This window comes from Lathyrus oleraceus, chromosome 2, assembly GCF_024323335.1.
Source record: "Lathyrus oleraceus cultivar Zhongwan6 chromosome 2, CAAS_Psat_ZW6_1.0, whole genome shotgun sequence".
NCBI lineage: Eukaryota > Viridiplantae > Streptophyta > Magnoliopsida > Fabales > Fabaceae > Lathyrus > Lathyrus oleraceus.
The window spans coordinates 275,385,205-275,408,336 of NC_066580.1; the positions used below are offsets into that span (position 1 = coordinate 275,385,205).

Consider the following 23,132-nt stretch of genomic DNA (forward strand, 5'->3'; position numbering starts at 1 on the left):
CATACTACAGATAATTGCAAGGCTCTCCAACTAAATGTACAAGATTTGAGAGATGCCCATGCCATCAATTTTTCTCCGGTGCCTAATGTTATCCAAAACCCGATGCCAGCTCACGGCGGGCAGAGGATTAATGCTGTTGATAGTGGGGAAACTTTGAATTTGGTTTCTGATGTGGCTAAAGTGAAGACTTCGCTATCGGTAGTTAAAGACCAACTTTTGAAAGGACAGATTTTCCCGGGCTGTGGGGAAGAGTGCGGAAATTGTCAAGCTGCCGAGAACGGATGTGACAGTTTGAGAAAGGGTATTCAGGAACTGATAGATGAAGGTTGTCTTTAGTTCGATCAGACTCGTCCAGTGAAGAATGATGTGTCGACAGTAACGTTTTATTTCACTCCTGAAGAAATATATGTTCCCGAGAGACCGGCTCCGACAATAATTTCCCAAAAAGTCCAGCACCAATTTACTCTGACAACCCTCAACCGACTTTGATTGGTCCGGTCACCATCACTGTACCAGGACCTGTTCCGTATGAGAAAGACAGTGCTATCCCGTGGCACTATGGGGCTGATATCTACTGCCAGGGGCAGAAAGTTAACGAAGAAGACATTGACATTGGTAGCTCCGCTGTAGACAATGTTGGAGGAATTGGTGGCTTCACTCGTAGTGGACGCCTATTTGCACCATCAACATTGCGCACGAATGCTGAAGCTAAGGCAGATGCCAAGGCTAAAGGAAAACAGGTATCCACCGAAGAGGTTACTACCGAGGAAGCTCCTCCTAAGACCGCATTCGAGAAGGAAGTGGATGAGTTTATGAGGACTATCAAGAAAAGTGACTACAAGGTAGTCGACCAGCTAAATCAGACACCCTCAAAGATCTCCATTCTCTCACTATTGATGTGCTCTGAGGCACACAGAGCAGCCTTGTTGAAAGTACTGAATATGGCCTATGTTCCCCCAGAGATAACTGTTGACCAGCTGGAGTCGGTAGTTTCGAATGTACACACTAGCCATGCGCTAGGTTTCACCGATTATGACCTAACATCTTAGGGCAGGAATCACAACAAAGCCTTACATATCACAATGGAATGCAAATGGACGGTGCTTTCCCATGTTTTGGTTGATACAGGTTCTTCTCTGAATGTTCTCCCAAAGAAAGCCTTAAAGAAGTTGGATTGCGATGACGCCACCCTGAGGCCGAGTAATTTAGTTGTAAGGGCTTTTGATGGCTCTAAGCGAGCTGTTTGTGGCGAAGTTGAGTTGCCAGTTAAGATTGGACCGCATGTATTCAAGAGTACCTTTTATGTGATGGATATCCAACCTGCCTATAGCTGTCTGCTAGGTCGACCCTGGATTCATGTTGCCGGTGTTGTTACTTTTACTCTCCACCAGAAGCTCAAATATGGACTAGAAGGTCAAATCGTCACCGTCTGTGGTGAAGAGGATATTTTTGTTAGCCACATGTCTACATTTAAGTATGTGGAGATGGATGGCGAGATGCATGAGATGCTGTGTCAGGGCTTCGAAGCCATAAACATCAGAGAGGTCGCGCCCGAAACTGTCTTTTCACCTGAGTCTGAGAAGGTCGGGACTTCTATCTTTTCATACAAGCAAGCTGTTGAAGTGGTTAAGGCTGGTAATGCCCAAGGCTGGGGCAAATTTGTGGAGCCAATCATAAAAGAAAACAAGTTTGGATTGGGGTATACTCCGGGGTCTTAGAAGAATGAAGCCGGTACTTTCTCCAGCGGGGGTTTGGTTTCTCCCCACACCGTCAATGCTGTAGATGAAGACAAGGCTGACAGCGACTGTGACTTAGATAGCTGGATTCGCTCGTGTGTCCTAGGAGAAAAGCTCGACAATTGGTCGTCTGAAAAAGTCGTCCAGTTTACTCTACTGAAGGAGTAATTTTTATTGTTTTCCTTTTATCTCATGCATAACAAAGTCTTACACTTTGACCAAGGTGTAATGACTCATCTGTAGGGCCATCCATTTAGTTACATTTCACAATTATTTTCATCATCAATAAAGGACAGCTTTTGCAAACAATTTTGTGTTCTCTTTCTTTCAATTATTTTTACTTTTACAAAAACGGCAATGTTTCTTTTTCAAGTTTCTTTTTCGTTTTTCTTTCTAAAAATACACCTCGTAAAACTGATCACCCGGATCTCACTGCTAACGACACTGCTATGGCCAAGTATGACTTCGACAATCCTATCTATCAAGTCGAAGAAGGGGTTGAGGAAGATTGTGAATTGCCTGAGGAGTTAGCCAGGTTGTTGAAACAGGAGAACCGAGCTATCACACCTTATCAGGAGGTGGTTGAGACCATCAACATTGGTACCGAAGACGACAAGAAAGAGATCAAGATCGGGGCCAGTCTACAGGCCGAGAGGAAAAGACCGTTGATCATGTACTTGACTGTGTTAGAAAGGTCAATGGGTTGTGTGCTCGGTCAGCATGACGAGTCAGGTCGAAAAGAGCATGCAATATACTACCTTAGCAAAAAGTTTACCGACTGTGAACAAAGATACTCATTGCTCGAGAAAACTTGCCGCGCTTTGGCATGGGCTGCTCGCCGACTAAGACGGTATATGTTGACTCACACGACTCTATTGATATCAAAGATGGATCAAGTCAAGTATATTTTTGAAAAGCCAGCAGGGTTGCTAGGTGGAAAATGATGCTGACAAAGTATGACATCCAATACACTTCACAGAAAGCCATCAAAGGAAGTGTCTTGTCAGACTATCTTGTCGCGCAACCGATTGATGATTACCAACCTATGAGGTTCGACTTTCCTGATGAGGACATCATGTTTCTCAAATCGAAATATTGCGAGTAACCACTCCCGGAGGAGGGGTCTGACCCTGAATCCAAATGGATTATGATGTTTGATGGGGCGGTCAACGTCAATGGTCGCGGAGTTGGTGCAGTGTTGATCACACCGGAGAGGGTTCATATGCCACTTTGTGCCAGAATAACTTTTCCCTGCACCAACTATGAAGCCGAACGAAGCAGAATGGGTTCGTTCTCGATACAATCAGCTAAGCCTAGTTGAGGAAAAGAGACCGGCAGCTATATGACATGGCCAACTATATCAGAGACGAATGAAGAGAGCATTTGATCAGAAAGCGCGCCCTCGGGAGTATCAAGTCGATGAATTGGTACTCAAAAGAATTATTCCTCCTAACACAGATCACAGGGGCAAATGGACACCGAACAACGAAGGTCCATACGTGGTTAAAAGAGTTTTCTCTGGTGGAGCTCTGATGCTAACAACCATGGATGGCGAAGACTTCCCGTCCCCTGTCAACTCAGACGCAGTTAAAAAATACTTCGCATAAAATAGACCCGTTGGACAGTAAAAAGAATAGTCCAGGCAAAAAAGGGGCATCCCGACGAACCAAAAAAAAGAATGAAGAGGTTCGGGCAAAAATTAGGGATATAAAAATCAAAAAAAATGTACACCCGGTGAGTCAAAAACCCGAAAGGGCGGCTCAGGCAAAAAAGGGTATCCCGGTGGATTGAAAACTCAAAAGGGCGGTCCACGCAAAAGTTAGGGAATAAGCGAATAACTGCGATATGAGTTCATCCGTGTTATATCACCATTTCATTCAATCCGGCAATCTTCGAAGGTAAAAGATCGACTAATCATCCACTTCAGAAAGCAAGATAAGCAGAGCGTCTTGAGGACATACGAGCCATATCAGAGTCGAAACTCGGTGGGACCCCGTTTCCACATTGCCATTAGGATAGTTTCTCTTGTTCAATTTATAGCGATCGCCTCTTTCCAGGGATCAGCTTCCTGATGTACTCGCCTATTCCTGGCAGAAATTTTTCAACCAACAAAATTCGAATAATTCAGTTAAAAAGCCTCTTTACTTGTCATTTATCAGTTTGTTTGCAAAAGATGTCTGAATTCTTGAGGAAACATATTGCATATGAATGTAATGGTGTCTTTTGCAGATGACTTGCGCAGGAAAACAGTCAAAATTGCTTTGAATGTGCTTAATCCCGGACGGTGAATTCAAACCGAGTAATTCCCCGGGGTGTAACACCTCAAAATTTGCCCTCCTCTCTTGGGACTAGCTTAGCATATTGCATTTCATTTCTTGGGTCATTAGGCATTGCATTTTTGCATATCATATGGCTACATTGAGCAAGTCATCCTCCTAGGTCTTGATCAAAAGATAAAGAGGTTGAAAGATTCAAGTTAAGGGTCTCATTGAATTGATCACTAGCCATCTGAGGGTTTGTGATTCAAATTAGGGTTTCTTGATTCCTCAAGGGGATTGATCATCATCTTGGTTGAAATGGTACATCATCATCATCATGGTCTTGTCATCACCAAGAGATTTATTATGCTTGATCAGATGCCTTGGGATTAGGGTTTTGACCTCTGGTCAACCCTAATCATCTGTATTGTGCCAATCAGGGCTTGTCAAGAAGATGAGGGTTTTCATGAGATGAGGGATCATCATATGGTTTCATTGAGCTTATGGAAGCTAGGGTTTCATCATTAAGCCATTTCATCAGGAGTTTGAGGCTCAAGTTCATCTGTGCATAGCCAATTCATCTATCAGTCAACAAAAGTCAACCAAAGGTCAACTGTTGGATTTGGAGGTGGGAGAGGGTTAGAGACACTTCATCCATGTCCAAACAAGTTTCATTTGACATTTCAAACATCAACATTGAAGAAAATAAAGTCAGATGAAAACTTTCCAAAAATAGAAAGTGACTTGTAATTCAAAACTACCAAAAATGGAAAGGTTTTCTCCTCAAAATTACATGTCCAAAAATGCTTCAAATGAAATTTTGTCCAACATGAAAGTTGTAGATCTTGCTCTCACCTTTACAAAAAGTCCAAGAACATGAATTTCTCATTTGTGGTTGGCAAGTTATGATCAAATCATTGTCAAGAAAAGTTGAATTTCAAAAGTGCATAACTTTTGAACCAAAAGGCCAAATGGAGTGAGACTTTTTGGAGCAATTTTCTCTTGATGTCCTCTATCCACTTCATGCATCACATTTCACTAAAACTCATCACAAAAAAAGTGCATTTTTCACTTGACTTAATTTGAATTTTGGAGGGAAAAAAGGCATTTTGAAAAATATTCATTGTATTCACTCAATTCCACTTGCATTTGCCTCTGCATCACATTTCCAATTGAATTGGAACAGAAAAATGCACTGTTACATTGGTTTTGTGCACTTGAGGGTGAAATGCTAAATTTGTCATAAAACTTGGTTTTGGCTTAAACACTTGCATTAACACTAATCATGACTAGCAACGTGTTTAACATCCCATATATAAGCTAAATCACAACTGTTTCATTGCTAATCATAACAGAATTTGGAAATTGAGATCTAGATCCAAAACTTTTTCATTTTTCTCTCAACTTTCTTCATCAATTTTCTTCATTCTTTTTGCCTTGCCTTCGATCTATTCATCATCTACATGCATACTTGAAGTGGATTGAAGCAAAATCTTGGAGAAATCTTGAAGAATCATGGACTGTTGCAAGTGAACTCATCCATGGCAATTCGAGTTTTCATCAAGATCAAGCATAACTGAGTTGTTCTTCCTCATTAATTCATCTTCCTTATCATCATTGAGCATCTGTTTTAGCATTGCAAGGCTTGAAACAACCTATTTCAACTCTGCCATCCAATCAAGGTTAGTTTTCGACTTGCTTAATTCTTGAAATCAATGGATGCCTTTGGTAGATCTTGGAACATAGGTTAATCTGCAAGTTGAATCGTTGAATTTCGTTGAAAAATGAGCAAGTTATGTGGATTAGAAGTTTCATGCACCAAAATGTTTTTCATCGAATCTTTTAAATTAGGAAGAGATAGGATAAATTGATTTGAGATTGTTAATGTACATTGAGAGAGGATTCCAATGATATAAGGTTTGTTGATTTTGGTGAAGAATTGTTCTTGAGCTAGGGTTTCTGATGAACACGCGATGAATGTTTGAATTTTCGTTCTCAGCGCTGCGTTTGATCTTTGCCTGACTGTTTTGCATGAATTTCTTTGTTTCTCGCCCATGCAGCCAATTGCCTCGTGCCAGCTCACTTAATGAAACGGCGCGTTTCATTAAGTTGAGCGCTCAGTTCAAATAACGCCACGGTTCGATACCTGGCTAGAGCTTTTCTCCTTGTGGCCTTGGCATTTAATTCATCATGCTACACATATTTTACATGCCTTCATTCATGATTTTTCATTTTCTTTTTCACATTAGAAAATCCATATATCCATGATCATTTGTCCAATTGATGTGAGATTTTTTGTGCCATGTTCCTTAACACCTCTACTATTTTATGATGATTTTTATTAAAATTGTGCACGTGTGGATTTTTGTTGTGGCTAGGGTTTGCTCATACATGTGTTTACTTGCACCTTGCTTGCTATTTTGATTGTGAAATGATGATGCTTAATCCAAAATTCGTGAAATTTTGCATGTGTAAACTAGAGACCTTAAGTGACATTTTGGCTTTGAGTTTGTGATTTTATCATTTCTGGTTTGTGAGATATGATCATTTGAATCTAGGTGTGACAATGTGTGTCACACCATTTCTTGTCCAATTTGTGGAATTTCTTTACCATGCCATATGAACTTGAAATGATCTGAAGTTTTGCATGTTGATTCTTCTGGATGTTAAGTTTGAATGTGAATTTTTGTGGAATATTTGGATGCATTTCCAATTTGTTTGAGAATTTCCTTTCAGTTTGACCAATTGTGGACCTTTTGTGAGTCATGATCTTAGATGATTTGTGAAATTCTTGATATGTATTGGATGGAATTGAAATTTTGTGGGGTAATTCTAGACATCTGGAAGTTTGCCATGGCTTTGGTTTGATTCATTTATCTTGTGCCAATTCTGTTTTGTGCTTGCTTGAAGTTGATGCATGATTTTGTGCCTTGTATGAGCTTGTTTTGCCTTGCGTTGACTTAGGGATTTTAATTGACTTGCTTCCCTTTGTCCAAATGGCTTGAAATTTGGTGTGATGATCATCGGATGAATTCTGTTTAGCTATGATTTTTCTGGGGATTTATTGAATTGTTTTTGAGTTGATGTGGATTGAATCTTTCTGTTTGGTTCTATGAGCTTTGAATATGCATGCTATGCCTTCTATGCTTTATAAAATGAAATTGGTTGATGATATGAATATGAGACCACTTGGATTTGTTTCTTATTTGATTGAACTTGATTCTTACCAATTTTCATGTTCTGTTTTGGTTTATTGCTCCCATTTTGACCCTAGGCCTTGTCCTAGTGGTTAGTGCTTAATGTTTGAGCTTTGTTTCAGGTCAAAGAGCACCATTGCTTATGCTTGATGATGTGCACTCAATTGGAGTTAGTCTATTGCTTGTTTATGACTAACCTTGAGTTTGTTTTGTAGGCTTTGAGATTTATGCTTAGGCCTTGTGGATTGCACCTTTGTGCATTGCTTTGTTTGATTGTTGTTTGACTGTACAGTTAACTGTTGACCATTGTCTGTTTGACCTCTGTTTGAGTTGAGTACTGATTATGTTGGATTGTTTTCAGGTACCTTAGTTGCTATAGTTCCTTTGTGAACTTGCTTTTGCTTTGCTTGCTAGCTTGAGCATTAAGGTATAATGACTCTAACTCCATGTAGTCTGGAAGACCTGGCCTGTTATTTGGTCAGGCACCTGTCTGAAGTCCTCCTTAAGAGGCAATGCTTGTGCTTGTTTATCTTTGTCCCCAGGCAGGAAAAGACCTTTGATAAGGCAATTGGCAGATACAAGAGATGTGCAATCCATCCCCTGCTATTCTTGTTGAGTCATTCCTTTGCTCACACAACTGGTGTTGATGCATTGTGGATAGTAACCCAAGATCCTTGTATAGTTGTACAGTTGAGTCAGTGTCATAAGTGTAGAAGGGTTCCCACTTTCTGAACCCACACTTCCTTTTGTTTGAAGCTCTCCCAAGCCAGGGATAAGAGCTGTGAAGTCTCATCTTCACTTCCTATTTCATCTGCTTCACCTTAACTCTCAATGTTAAGGTTAAGAGCTAACATCACCCTGATACAGTTGGCTTGCTTTTGCAGCCTAACCCTTTGTGTGAGCCCACTTTGCGTGTATATAGTGTGTGCTATTTGTGTGATTGTTTTGCTTTGCCTGTGCTGCTTAGGATAGCTTGCTCCCTGTGCAAGTTAGATAGCAACCTTAACTTAGGGATGATATGCATGATAACATCTAGGCTCGAGTCGTAGTCTCCCTAGTTGTGTCTCCCTTTGTTATCTGGTTAGGCTAGTCCTTTGTCCCTGCGTAGGGGAACTACGTCGCCCTGATCCTCATACCAGATGAGGTACGTAGGCAGGAGATGAGCAGATTTCTTCGGGCGCCCTTTTTGTTTTTCCTTTGTGTGTGTTAGGAGATGGATGTAAGACCAGCGATTGGCATTCCGTATCCTGTTGTTTGTTGTGTGCTTGGAGTCCGATATAAGTCCAGCGATTGGCATTTGGTTTCCAGCGTGGGCGTGTTTGGTTCGGAGTCTGATGTAAGTCCAGCGATTGGCATTCGGATTCCATGTTTGCCTGTGTCTGTTGTCTTGCGTGCGTTAGCCGAGCTACGAGTGCTCTGATTCTTCTTTAGTCTAAGAAGATACGTATGCATAGGATGCGACGTCCTAGCGAGCATGTTTTTCCCCTAGTTCGAACTACTTTGACTCTGATGTCTATGCTTGATAGACTAAGTAGGCCCAGGATGCGATATCATGCCGAGTCAGTTTCGTTTGTTTTCTTGTGTCTCTTTCAGCCAGTGTTTGTTTATTTGTGAGCAGTGTTTAGCAACCATTTTCCTTCCTTTTGTGCGTGGATCCCGTCGAGTACGACGGATGCGTAGGGGTGCTAATACCTTCCCTTCGCATAACCGACTCCCGATCCCACTCTCTTTGGTCGCGAGACCATGTCTTTTCCAGGTTTACTCTGAGCGTTTCCTTTCCCTCTTTTGGGATAAATAACGCACGGTGGCGGCTCTGTTGTTTTGTTTTCCCGCCGGTTTTTCGCGTAATGCGACACGGGGCATACGTGTATTTTTTGGTTACAGGTCACAGGAACCGGATGCCAAGTCATGAATCCTCACCCCCAAGCGGTTGACAAAGCCTCTCCTCTACAGAGCAGGTTCCCCAGTAGAGTTGACAGTATCCAGACTGTATATCCCCGGCGGAGTCGACAGTGCCAGACTGTATCTTCCTAGCAACAGTGGAGTAGTCGCATACCCAACAGACACGAGGGTGGTGTTCCCAGTGTTCATCTCGTCCCCAGCAGATTCTTTTTTTTAACAAATTTGTTTTAATCCCCAGCCTGAGGACGATTAGCAAGTTCATATCCCCAGCAAAGGTCGATTCCTACGACATTTCCCCAGGAAGTGCTTTCCTCACAGACTCTCCTCGCTGAGCCTCGCCAAGCAAAGTTTCCATAGTTGATACTTCTCCAGCAAGGTCAACTTTTCAAAAAAGACCGATTTATTTTCGGTGGCTCCCCGATCCCGGCAGACGGATCGTTCCCCACAGAGCATTCAAGGATTGATACAGCGATCCGCTCCCTGCCAGAGTTGCTTCCCCAAGCAGATTTCTTTTTTCTTTTGCACCATGCATAACATTTACATTTGCATTTGCATGCATATCAAACATACACATAAGCTGATAAACAGGTTCTTCAAAGCAGACTGAAAAATTACTTTACAACCAAAGTCATGAGATTCGGCCAGAGGATCAAGTGTGTGTGTGATCCAGCCTGAGGGTCATTTTTGAAGATTCAGCCTGAGAATCGTTTTCCAGTGATCCAGCCTGAGGGTCATTTTGAAGATTCAGCCTGAGAGTCGTTTTCCAATGATCCAGCCTGAGGGTCATTTTTGAAGATTCAGCCTGAGAATCGTTGTTCCAGTGATCCAGCCTGAGGGTCATTTTTGAAGATTCATCCTGAGAATCGTTTTCCAGAGATCCAGCCTGAGGGTCATTTCGAAGATTCAGCCAGAGAGTCGACTACGAGCGTTATTTCCCCAGCAAGCCAACTGGAGGAATAGATTGACAGCTCAACAGAAAATCAACCTACAAGAGGATCCAGCTCGCGGATCACATTAAAAAAACAAAGTCTAATCGAAGAGTCGTTATAACATGTTCTAGCCTGAAGAATATGTACGAAGCCCAAAAGTGGGATATTCTCGAAGCTGCATATCTAACATGAAGACTGTAGATTTCGAAAGAGGGTCAACCAGCGCATGCCCCAGATGCGAGATCCTGATGATGGGAATTTATCATCAAAATAATCCAGATCTAGCCAGAAGATCAAAGTCAGGTCTGGCCCGAAGACCGAAAAATAAATAGATTCAGCCAGAGAATCGAAACAATTTAGATCTAGCCAGAAGATCGAAGAAGATCTAGCCAGAAGATCGAAGTAGATTCAGCCAGAGAATCAAAGAAAATAGATTCAGCCAGAGAATCGAAACAAAGGAGATCTAGCCAGAAGATCGAAGAAGATCTAGCCAGAAGATCAAAGAAGATCTAGCCAGAAGATCAAAATCGTATCCAGCCCGAGGATCAAAATTAACATCCAACCAGAGGACTAAATTGAGTATAGATTCAGCCAGAGGATCGAAACTCGAGGTTAAGTCAGAAGACTGATTCAGATTCAGCCAGAGGATCGGAAGAGAAATAAACAGTGCGGTGTATTTCAGCATTTTTGTGGTGTTCTCGGAGCGCAAATTTTTGATCTGTCTTTGGTATTCAATCACAGCTCACCCTGTTTGTCTGATAAGCTGTTCGCTTTCATCCTGCTCGGGTTAGCTGATGATCGAATAGGGGCAGCTGTAACACCCCAAAATTTGTCCTCCTCATTCATGCATTCATTTTTAGGTCATTTAACATTTCATATTGCATTTCATCATGTCAATCAGAATCAGATCCAAGAAAATTTATTTGAAAAAAAAAACGAAAAAACGAAAAGAAAAAAAAACGAAAACGAAAAAAAAAAAAAAAAAATATATATATATATATATATATATATATATATATATATATATATATATATATATATATATATATATAATTAAATAAATAAATAAATAAAATAAAATATAACAGAAAAAAATTTGGACTTGGGTCTCTCTCATTTGAGCCCATAAAGCCATGAAATTCAGTCTATAAATACCAAGGCTTCACTTGAGAAAAAGGGAGAGAAGCAAAACACTCTGAGATTTCCTTGGGACAAAACCTGGAGAGAAACCTAGACAGAGAGAGTGAGAATTAATCTGCAGCAACCTCCAGGAAACTCTGAAAGGTTCATTCTGACTCACACACTTTCAGCTCAAGCAAACCCTAACATTGGTTTGCAAATCCAGCCGTGCCATTTGATTTCAACCGATCTCTCCAATCAGGTTTGCCCTATATCCATCATCTTTATGCCTTTAATTTGAATGCTCTAAATGTATGAGGTATTATGGGTGAGTTTGATACCCTTTTGATGCATGTGTTTGACAAGAGGTTTAGGCCTCCTACCCTTGGTTGCTTTTTGTGAGCTTTTTGTGAATTTTAATGGCATGATTCATGTGGTTACATTTTCATTTGGGGGCAACTCTTGGTTACCCTATTTTGTTTCTCTAACCTGTATGTTGAGTTTTGTTTTGTGAGGGCTCATATGACTCTTGCAGAGATGGTTTGCCTGGTGTTCCACTTTATTTGTGGGATACCCCCTGGAGGTTCATTCCGATTACCTGTACTGACCCACTTTCTATGATGATGTTAGCTTGGAAGGATCTCAGGGTTTATCGTTCCTTTAATTGTTGTTACCTCGGATCTTCATCCGTGTGGTACTTTTACATTTTTCCCGCATTTTACTGCTTTCCTAGCTGGAGGACCTCGATAGGAGGCAATGTTTTTGTGTGTTTATTTTTTTTACAAGTTCCTTCGTCCAGGACTCTTTTTGCATGAGCATCCCTAACCCTACCAACTCATTGATTTTTCTTCTCCATAGAACACGTTTACTCCTTCTACTACAGGCGAGTAAGTCTCCAAAGGTCGAGCATCCGGTAGATTGCGTAGTAACGTCGTTCGTCCAAAACCCAATCCATAACCCCGTAGTTAGCCGAACTACGGCTTGCTCTGATTCTCATTCCAGATGAGATACGTAGGCATAAGACGCGATGTCTTAGCGAGCACAATTACCCTTAACCCCTAGGTAGCCGAGCTACGAAGACTCTGATTCTCATATTCAGATGAGATACGTATGCAGTGGATGCGACATCCGTGCGAGTCATTTTCTTTTGACCCCCTTTTTTATAGTAAATAACACATTAGATAAACTCACACCCTTTAGACAAGAACTACAAAAGTGGATCCAGTAGAGTACTACGGATGCGTAGGGGTGCTAATACCTTTCCTTCGCATAATCGACTCCCGAACCCAAGATTTGGTTGCGAGACCCTGTCTTGTCCTTTCCTTTTTCCAGGTTTACTTCGAGCGTTTCTTTTCCCTCCTTTGGGATAAATAACGCACGGTGGCGACTCTCCTGTCTTTCTTCGCCGGTTGTTTTTTTTCGCATTCCATTTTTCAGCTGGCGACTCATTAGTGTTCCTTCGTCCATAATCCATGATCTGAAAATATTTGCAAATAGACCTTTGTTTCCTTGAAATTTTATTTTCAGTGATGAATGTTACGATGTGCATGTATGCATAAATGCAACAATCACACACAAGGGATCACACACAAGGAAAACACAATTAAAGGTCAAGGGATGGATCAAGTCGTCATCTAGATCAATCATCCATTTTGGTGGATTTAGGTTTTTCACCTTATCAACACCAAAGTTCCATTGATATTGATGAGACCGATCAGATCAACCGAGAATCAAAGGGTTTGTTGTGAGTCACGAGCATGGAGTCGGGTTAAGAACCATCCCAAATGAGTTTACTAAGGATAAAAACTTGTAGATCATGTTCTAAAAAGTTCCCAGAGTCTTGATCCCATTTATCACATACTATAGGTTTAGACTACTGACACATCAACCCATAGTATTCTCAATAGAAACTCGTCTATGTATAGTATCGTGTAAAAACTATTATCAAGTCTACACTTGAACATTCTCCGCACTACACCCTAAATAAGCCTAGTTGGGTTAAATGCTCTATGGTCCTCAGCTTCTCAGACTCCCAGGTCGGAAAAAGTAATGCATATCCATGATTTACTCGTGTGACATCAGTAATTCCAAGGGGGTCTCCACTAAGGAGATGTGTCGCAAGACAACTCGTTAAGGACTATTCCACACGAGTCAAACTTGACTCTACCATCCTCATATCTTAATTACTCTCAAGTTCGGGTTAGAAATTATCTCACCACTCAGAGATCACCAAGCACAATAGATAGATTATATCACACAAACAATATATACAAACAAATATCAAATATCAATAAAATATTTCATACAAAAAAGTAGGCTAAACCCACTGAGGACTAGTCCCCAGCAGAGTCACCATTTTATTTTTGTAGCGATGCATTCTTGGCCATCAAGTTATGGATAATCTTAACGTTAACAGAAAAATCAGAGTCGCAACCACGCATTATTTGTTTCAAAAGGAAAAGGGAAAAGTACGAACAAAAACCCGAAGATAAGAACTTTGAAATCAAAACTAATAAAATGCCAGAGATTACAGGTAAGGGGGTTGGTTTGGTTACACAGAGGGAAGGTGTTAGCACCCAAAGTGTCTTAGGTACTCCTAGGGAGCCCTTTTTTGTGTGCAAGTGTTTTTGTTGAAAAGATGTTTGATAAAAATGGAATGGGGGATGAGAAAAAAATTCTTTAATTATATTTTTGTGTTTTACAAGACCTTCGGTTTTATGCCTACGTACCAACATAAAAATGAGGGATCAAAACCCCGTAGTTCGTGATAAAAATTTCAAAGAAATTTGTGGATTGATTTTAACAAAGGTTTAAAAGAAGAAGGCACAAAATGGCCAAAAGATTTAAATGAAGTTGTTAATTCGTTTTGTCTTTTTGAAATTGAGGTCAATATGCTTAAGTTTATTCATATTTGATTTAAGAAAAAGTTTGAAAATTCATTGGCATAAGGCCAAAGTTTCTAATTATTAAAACATGTCTAAGTTGAAAAACACAACCAGAGAAGATTTTGAAAAGAGGGAGAAATTTTGAAATTAAACAAGTGAGAGGAGATGAAGAGACTACCCTAGACAAAAATTTAAAAGTTAAGAGTTGAAAAGATCTGACTAATGGGAAGCAATCCACAAGACAAGAATGTCATATAGAAACCCATTTTCCTTTGAACTTTTGAGCAAGCAACAAACATAAGCAATATCCAAGCAATTAATCATGAAGACCAAGGCATCAAATAAATATTGCCATAATATCCAAGAAAACACTTCAATAGAAAGAAATCTTCAATGTCTTCCAATGTATCAGATGAAATATTTCCTTGGCAAACTCATAGAAACAAACAACAAACATCAAAAATAATAACAGTATCATAATCAAGCACAGAGACAAAGTGACAGATGAACCCAAGTGGAAATTAATGCTTGCATCAGATGAAAGGCACTATCAAGGATATCCCAATCTCAAAATAATGGCATTGGCCAAGTAGGGAATGTTGCCTACTTATAAGTCCAACAGTCCACCAAGATACTTTTTAGGGTTTTTTGTGGTTATTAGGTATTTTAAGGTCCCAAGACCACAAACAGAACAAAATCACAAGCACACAATATATACAAGCACAAATGATATGGCTCAGGTGAGCAAAGTAAAAATGACTGAAACATAAACAAGTTGCATGAAATGTAAATGACAATGAATGATAAAGGTACTGAAATTTAAATTTGCATTATGTAAATGACATGAAAGTAAAGCAATGTTAATGAAATGTTAGTCAAATGTTAGTGAAACAAGGTCAAAGGACCTTAGACAAAAAAAATAGAATTTTTGGAAAGTCATAAGTATTTTAAAATATTTAAAAACAAGTCCAAAATCATTTAATTCACAAAAAATATCAAAATTAATCCAAAAAAACTAATTTTAATTCAAAATATGGAAGGGGAAAATATTTAAAGATTTTTGATGAAAGTCCCATATTTTTTGGATTAAAAATGAATTTAATTTGAATTAAACAAAATAAAGGGATTTAAAATAAAATCAGAAATTATAAAATAAATGCAAAAGAACAAGGGTCATCGGATCTCCCTCATTAATTGAGGTGGCAGATCTGATGGCTACGTGTGTATAGCCTACCAAAGACCATAGTCAAATGCGCTGCAACATGAGTAATCAAAACCAACGGATGTGATTCAAACATGGAGAGATGATCCAATGGATAGGACTATGTCACCACATCACCAAAGTTAGGGCTCCGGTCATCTTCTCTGGTGGACCTCACCGGACTGGTCCACCACCAACTTTCATGAAAATAAAAGATGCATACACTATTTTGAAGAGAAAAATGTCAGGAATCCAAATCTGCCCTCAGAATTTTAAAATTCTCACTATATTGAAAGATACATGGAATTGAAAATTGAGGAGTATGAACTGAGTTGTTTCGATTTGACCTCAAAGAAGCTCAATCTTGTTGCCTACATTGGTAGGTCTTCAGACAACCAAAGAACAAGCAAAATAGTGGAGAATTGAGGGAGAATCGAAGAAGAGAAAATCCAGAAAATTCACCTTCAGTTTGCGTCAATTGAGCTTGATCTTGCTTCCAATTTGCCTTGGCTTGTGTAAGACTCCAATTTTGGCCCTAAGATCCCTCATGGCATCATAGCATTTCATTTGCAAAGCCTCAAGGATCATAAGCATCTTGGTTCCCCTTGCCTTTGGATGGGACCTCTTGTGAGTGGTTTGAGATCACCAAGCATGCTTGAATTATATATTATTGTTTTTCTCATTTTTGTTTACTAACTAAAGCACAAAAATATGTCACTAACATCTCTTGTGTGTAGCTTGAGCAATCACAAGGTCAAAAGCTTCTAGGAGACTCCTATACCCATTGAAGTGGCCAGATGAAGATGAAATCAAGCATGAAAATGGTTCCCAAAGCTCTCAATCATCAAATATGACTCCCTGGTATCTCAATTCATCATTTTGACCAAAACAAGTCAAAAGGTTTGAGGCTTGTGTCCCAAGGAAACCTAATTCATCTATATACCAAGTGTGCCTTGCCAATGAAGCAACCTCAGCCCATGGTCAAATACAATCAAGGTAAGTTCTTTAATTCATAATTTCATGCATATTTGAACTTATTTGAGTGCCCTCAATCATCAATTCATCAAGATATGAGTTGTGGACTTGAGAAGTTGATCAGTCAATTCATCTGACTATTTTTGAAATGCACTGAGACCTAACTTTGTATGTGTTGGTCAAATGGAGATGATCCCAAAATAAAATATGTTCTTAAGGACAATATGAACAACTTTTATGTTCATCAAAAATTTATTTGAATCTTGGAAGATCATCATTCATCTCAAGACATTATAGGTCATTTTGACTGAAACCCTAATTTTAGGTCAACTTCCCAAGAACATAACTCATTCATTTTTTATGATTTTAATATGGGATAAAATGAATTGGAAAGCTTAAGATTTCTAATTCAAATGTTATGTTGAACAAAGTTTCAAAATCTCAAAAGAAATACATGTCATAATGCAAAACATTATAGGTCACTTTGGACCAAATGCATTAAAAGGCAAACAAGTCCAACTTCAAGTGCCCATAAATTCTTCATCAAAACTCCAAATGATGCAAAATTTAAGTCCATTTTGATTGTCTTGAAAATATATACAACTTTTATGTTAGAGGTTTTTCCATTTGAGGCTTGCATCATCAAAAGAGAAAGGCTTGAAGTTGGTTCAATTTGACAAAATTCTCAAAGGCATGTTTTGCACTATGAACTTCATGGCCTGTTTTCATAAATTTCCACACTTCAAATGAGTTTTTGGCCAACATAACATTTGTTCCTTATGTCAATACCTTTCTAATCATTACCCATATGATTGTGTTTGGATTTTATAATTGGCATTTTCGAAGAGATGAAGTTTTAGGCACAATTATGGAATTCATGATGGAACTTCATGCACAAGCAAATTCAAAGCAAATTCAAAGCAAATCACACGTCCATTTCATTCCAGACTGAGCTCAGCTTGCATTTGAACTTGATCTTGGGCCTCACATGCGCCTGTACAGGCCCATGCATAGAGGACCCAACTTCATGCACACGAGTTTGATCATCCTTGTGATGAGGACGTAATCCAAGACATAAATGATACAATGCAAAGCTTGTGAGGTCATATGACAAGGGCACGTGCAAGAAGAGTCAATGATGCTTTAGTTCATTTCATGATCAAGTCAATAGAATGCATGGGCCAGATTGAAGAAAAAGAGCCCGAGTTTATTCTTATCATCCAAGCATGTGATAAAAGGCCCAATAATGCATAAATAAATAAAAATAAAGGAAATACCAATAACCACACTATAATGGACGAAAATTGCAAGAGAGGTGGTAAATAAAGAATTGCCATTATTTTGCCCTTTCAAGAACCCCATTATCTCTTCTTTATTTTGCACTTTCTTTGTAATAACTCAACCCACTATCATGATAATTAGTGGCTGAAACCTTTTGTTTTCTTAGGAGTTAATTTTTACTTATTTCATCATCTTAAGCCATTCCTATATAAAGGAGGCATGTATCTTCTTTTTGGATCAATGAATTTTGGCAAGTTTACACATTGTGTAAGTGAGAGTATTTGCTCTTAGGTTCTGGATTGGACCAAAATTGATCTTATCAAGAAATCCTTTTCTTGTGGTGATCCTCATCCATAGGCTTATCATTCTCTCTTGGATTAGAAAGAGTGTGGCGCCCCTTCTACTTAATTCCATTTCTTATTTCTCCTTTATTTCATATCAATCTCGTTTATTTTATATGCATGTATCAAATTCTGTCATTCTTTCAATTATAAGGCAGATTACTTCCTCTGAGTCACAAAAGAATTAATATTCCAAAAGTTAACAAAGTTGTTTCAGGAATTTTGAAGGAAATGCATAAGTCTCAAAGGTTAGTGCATATCAAGTGGTATCAGAGCATATTCCAAAAAAAAAAGGCCGAAATGTGGTAAATTGTCTATATTCTTGTTCTTCATTATTATCCATTTATCATTATAAAAAAAATCGAAAAAAAAGGGGTATAAGAAAAAAAATTTAAAAAAAAAGGATCTGATTGTTAAAGATTGTGATTAAAAAAAAACAAAAAAAAATCTATTTTTTTTCTTGCCACACTCTTAAAATTCTCCTAGTTTCCTTTGTTTTAGAGTCTTTTTTTTGGTTTGCTGTTTTTTTAAGTTTTTTGTGTGTTGATTATCATCTGAAATTGATTTCTTTGTGTTGATTCATTTTGGTTTCTCTAAAGAACTAAAAGAGCAAATTGAGTGGTAAAAGGCAGAGTGTTTTTATTATTAAAAAAAAGCCAAAAAATAAATTGAGTGAAACACGAGTGATTGAGTGTAAACACGTGAGTAGAGTGGTGAGGTCCATTTTAAAACACTTGTTCCTAATTTCACAAATATTTCACAATTATGTCTAGTCCACCTTCACCTAGAACAGTAGTTTCAACTGTTCAGATCGCAGCCATGCGTGACAATTTTGAAAGATTGTTAAGAGAACAAGGTGAACAACTTCAACAAAGAATTGATGAGTTGGAAAGGAGGCCCCAAAATTCTAATGATGGTAGTGATGATGAGGAGGAAAGAAGACGTAGAAGGAGACAAGGGGGAGATGATTTGAGGGGCATAAAAATTAAAGTTCCAACTTTTGTTGGGAAGAGTGACCCGGAGGCATATCTAGAATGGGACACTAAAGTTGAACAGATTTTTAATTGTCACAATTATTCTAATCTTGAAAAAGTGCAGGTTGCTTCTATTGAGTTCAAGGAGTATGCCTTAGTTTGGTGGGATCAATTGACAAAAGATAGAAGGAGGTATGCAGAACGACCAATTGATACTTGGGAAGAGATGAAAAGAATCATGAGGAGAAGGTTTGTCCCTTCCTATTATCATAGGGAATTGCGCAGCAAATTGCAAAGACTCACTCAAGGTTCTAAAAGTGTTGAAGAATATTTCAAGGAGATGGAAGTTCTCAAAATTAGACCTAATGTAGAGGAGGACGATGAAGCAACTATGGCTAGATTTCTCCATGGTCTAAATCATGACATTAGTGACATAGTGGAACTTCATCACTATGTTGAAATGGATGAATTGGTACACCAAGCTATCAAAGTAGAACAACAACTCAAAAGAAAGAGTCAATCAAGGAGAAATTCCACCACTTTCAATTCTCAAAGTTGGAAGGACAAAACAAAGAAGGAGGGTGCTTCATCATCTAAAGAAGCCACGGTTGAAAACAAAGGTAAAACTATTACATATTCTTCTTCAAGTGTTTCAACTAACAAAACTGTTAAGTGTTTCAAGTGTCAAGGCCAAGGACATATTGCATCTCAATGTCCAACAAAGAGAACTATGCTTATGGAAGAAAATGAAGAAATTGTTGAAGAGGAGGATGGTGATTATGATGAGAAGTTTGAAGAAGAAATACCTAGTGGAGATTTACTCATGGTGAGAAGAATGTTGGGAAGCCAAATAAAGGAGGAGGATACAAGTCAAAGAGAAAACCTTTTTCATACAAGATGCTTTGTGCAAGGAAAGGTTTGTTCTTTAATAATTGATGGAGAAAGTTGTACAAATGTTGCAAGCACGCGTCTGGTTTCTAAACTAAAATTGGAAACAAAACCTCACCCTAAGCCTTACAAACTCCAATGGCTTAATGAAAGTGTAGAAATGCTTGTTAATAAACAAGTTGAGATTTGTTTTAAAATTGGAAAATATGAGGATGTAGTGTTGTGTGATGTAGTACCAATGGAAGCTAGTCATTTGTCATTAGGTAGGCCTTGGCAATTTGATAGAAAAGCCAATCATGATGGGTACTCCAATAAGTACTCTTTTATGTATCATGATCAAAAGATCAATCTTGTACCGTTAAATCCTAGTGAGGTGAGAGAAGATCAAAGAAAAATGAGAGAAAAATATGATCAAGAAAGAAAACAAAAAGAGAAAAAGAAAAAGAAAAAGAAAAAGAAAAAAGAAAAGAATGAAAAGAAAAAGAATGATAAAAGAGAAAAGAAACAAAGTTTAATTGCAAAAAAAAAGAGATGTGAAAAAAGCAATTGTGTCACATCAGCCTTTGTACTTGCTCTTTTGCAAGGAGGTGCCTTTGCTAACCACTATTTCTAATGAAAAAAAATTGCCAAATTGTGTTGAGTCTCTTTTGCAGGAATTTAAAGAATTGTTTCTGGAAGAGGTGCCAAGTGGTTTACCACCTATAAGAGGAATTGAACATCATATTGATCTCAATCCAGGAGCATCTTTGCCTAATAGGCCAGCATATAGAAGCAATCCACAATAAACTCAAGAGATACAAAGGCAAATTGCTGAATTGATAAGTAAAGGATGGGTAAGAGAAAGTTTAAGTCCTTGTGTTGTCCCTATTATTCTAGTCCCTAAAAAGGATGGTAGTTGGAGGATGTGCACTGATTGTAGGGCCATTAACAATATTACCATTAAATATAGGCATCCTATTCCTAGACTAGATGATTTTCTTGATGAATTTTTTGGTGCATGCTTATTTTCTAAAATTGATTTGAAAAGTGGATATCACCAAATTAGAATAAGGGAAGGGGATAAATGGAAAACTGCTTTTAAAACAAAATTTGGTTTGTATGAGTGGATGGTTATGCCTTTTGGATTAACTAATGCACCTAGTACTTTCATGAAACTAATGAACTGTGTGTTAAAGGAGTTCTTGGGTAAGTTTGTTGTTGTGTATTTTGATGATATTTTGATTTATAGCAAGAACTTAGATGATCATTGCATTCATTTAAGAGCTGTTTTGCAAGTGCTAAGTGTAGCACCTCAAATTTGCACCCTACCATTGTACATACATTTTCATCATTAGGTCATTAACATAACATAGTCCATTGCATAACATTGCATTGCCTTTTGCCCAAGTGCAAGTTCCTCAGAAGAATTAGGTCAAACTGATCAGGAGAATCAGTTAATCAAGCAAGCATGAGCAATTTCTATTGAGACAAAGCCCTAGGGTTGATTTATCAAGTTCATATGGTCTAAGGATCATTTTGAAATGATTTGGCCAAAGATTGGATGATCAAAGCTCAACAGTTCAGCTGAATTTCTATCAGAAACCCTAGAAAGTCAACTGCGGTCAACTGTGGTCAACTGTGCCTGATTTTATGGATTGGAAGGTGTGAGATGGTTTGAAAGGCCTCATTCATGTCCATATAAGTCTCATTTGGCATGTCAAAGACCAAGGTTGAAGAATTGGAGGTCAGACAAGAAGTTTCCTAAAATGGCAGGTGACCTGTAATTTCAATTGCCCAAAATGGAAAGTTTTTCTCCTCAAAATTACTTCATCATACAAGCTTCAAATGGAATTTTGTCCAACATGAAAGTTGAAGATCTTGATCTCACCATTCCAAAAAGTCCAAGAACTTGAAATTCCCATGTGTGGTTGGCAAGATATGGTCCATTCATTTTCAGAAAATGCCCAAATTCAAAGTGCCATAACTTTCACATGGAATGGCCAATTTGGTTGATTTTTCTTTGAGCAAACCACATTTCATATGAACTTTCATGATGCATAATTACATTTCATCAAAAAACCTCATAGCAAAATGGCATTTTTTAAGTGAACTATTTAGCATTTTTGGTGTGAAATAGTGATTTTGTGAATTACATGGAATTTGCACATGGGACCTTTTCATACACATCACAAATGGTATTTAGAACTTGCTTGAACCAAGTTTTGGACTATTACATTGACTGGTTTGGAAAAGGGCATTTTGGCCAAAATCATGAAAAATGCACATTACACTAATCATTCCAATTTGCTTAATCTTGATTAAATTTTGGATTAACCTGAGGTATAAAGGTTCTAATCATAACAGGATGCTTAATGACATCTCATTTTTTCAGATCCAAAAAGAAAAATCTCACAATTCTCTCATTTTCTCACAATTGCACACTCACTTTTTTCAACGATTCATCAATAATTCATCGACACTCGTGGCATTTCTTTGCAGAATCTTCATCTGCAGGTGTTCTTGGATTGCTGTTTGAAGCAATTGGAGCAAGAATCGTGCTCAACCACCAGCTGTTGCAAGCTCGAATTTCCATGGCAGTTGCAAATTTCCTTCGATTCCAGCATTGTTGAGCTGAACATTCATCATCATTCACCTTCTACATTGATCTTCTCCATCTGTTTTTACAATTAGAGGCAAAACAAGCAAGGATTCCACAGCTGCACTTCAGTAAGGTTAGGAATCGATTCTCGCCATTGCTGAAATTGTGATGTGATTCGTATGGATCTTTGATCATAGAGCGTAGTGCAAGTCGTAGAACCAAAATCCATTAAGATTTGAGAGAGAAATCGTGAATTGAAACTTGTGATGTAAAATCTATTTTGGATCGATCCGTTCTGTACAGTAGGAATTGGATGATTTCATGTGGATATTGTTAATGTACGTGCTTAGACGGTTCTATCCATGTACGATTTGTTGATTTTGGTTGAGATTTTGTTCATCGTGATTTCTGGAAATTGTGATGTTGAAGAACACTCCAGAACACGAGCCAGATGCAGTTTGATCCGTGTTATGCTATTCCAGTTTGAATTTCCTGTTTAGCGCGCAAACCAACCAATCACAACGCGCCAGGCCGTTTAATGAAACGACCGCGTTTTGGCCAGGCTCTCAGTATTTACAAATTTGCCATTCAGCGCCTTTAATTCCTTTTAAATGTTAAATAAAAATTTCATTTCATCAATAAACTTCAAAAAATCATAATTAAATCATGGATTATCCAAATTACATGGGAATTTTTGCATCCATCTCCAAATTTTGTCTAGTTTTTTTTAGGTATGATAGTCAAAGTTGTGCCTGGTGATTTTGTTGACTTTGCCTAATGCCTTTGATATGTGTGTTTCAATTGTATGTTTCACCATTTCCTTCATGAAATAATGATGCCTTAGCCAAAATGCATGAAATTTTATAGG

General features: G+C 38.4%; 1 protein-coding gene across 1 annotated transcript; it reads left to right on the plus strand.

Moving 5' to 3' along the window:
• Window positions 1-18,589: 18,589 nt before the first annotated feature.
• LOC127122885 (uncharacterized) lies at window positions 18,590-20,471 on the plus strand. Its single transcript, XM_051053160.1, has 2 exons — window positions 18,590-20,059; window positions 20,340-20,471. Exons 1-2 carry the CDS (start codon window positions 18,590-18,592, stop codon window positions 20,469-20,471), a joined length of 1,602 nt encoding a protein of 533 aa, XP_050909117.1.
• The last annotated feature ends 2,661 nt before the right edge of the window (window positions 20,472-23,132 follow it).

What these genes read in the sequence shown, in the direction of transcription:
- LOC127122885 (XM_051053160.1), top strand. Translation starts at nt 18,590, where the DNA reads ATGTCTAGTCCACCTTCACCTAGAACAGTAGTTTCAACTGTTCAGATC. An exon ending in TACCGTTAAATCCTAGTGAG is followed by an intron (nt 20,060 to 20,339) that starts GTGAGAGAAGAT and finishes TCTCTTTTGCAG; the next exon opens with GAATTTAAAGAATTGTTTCT.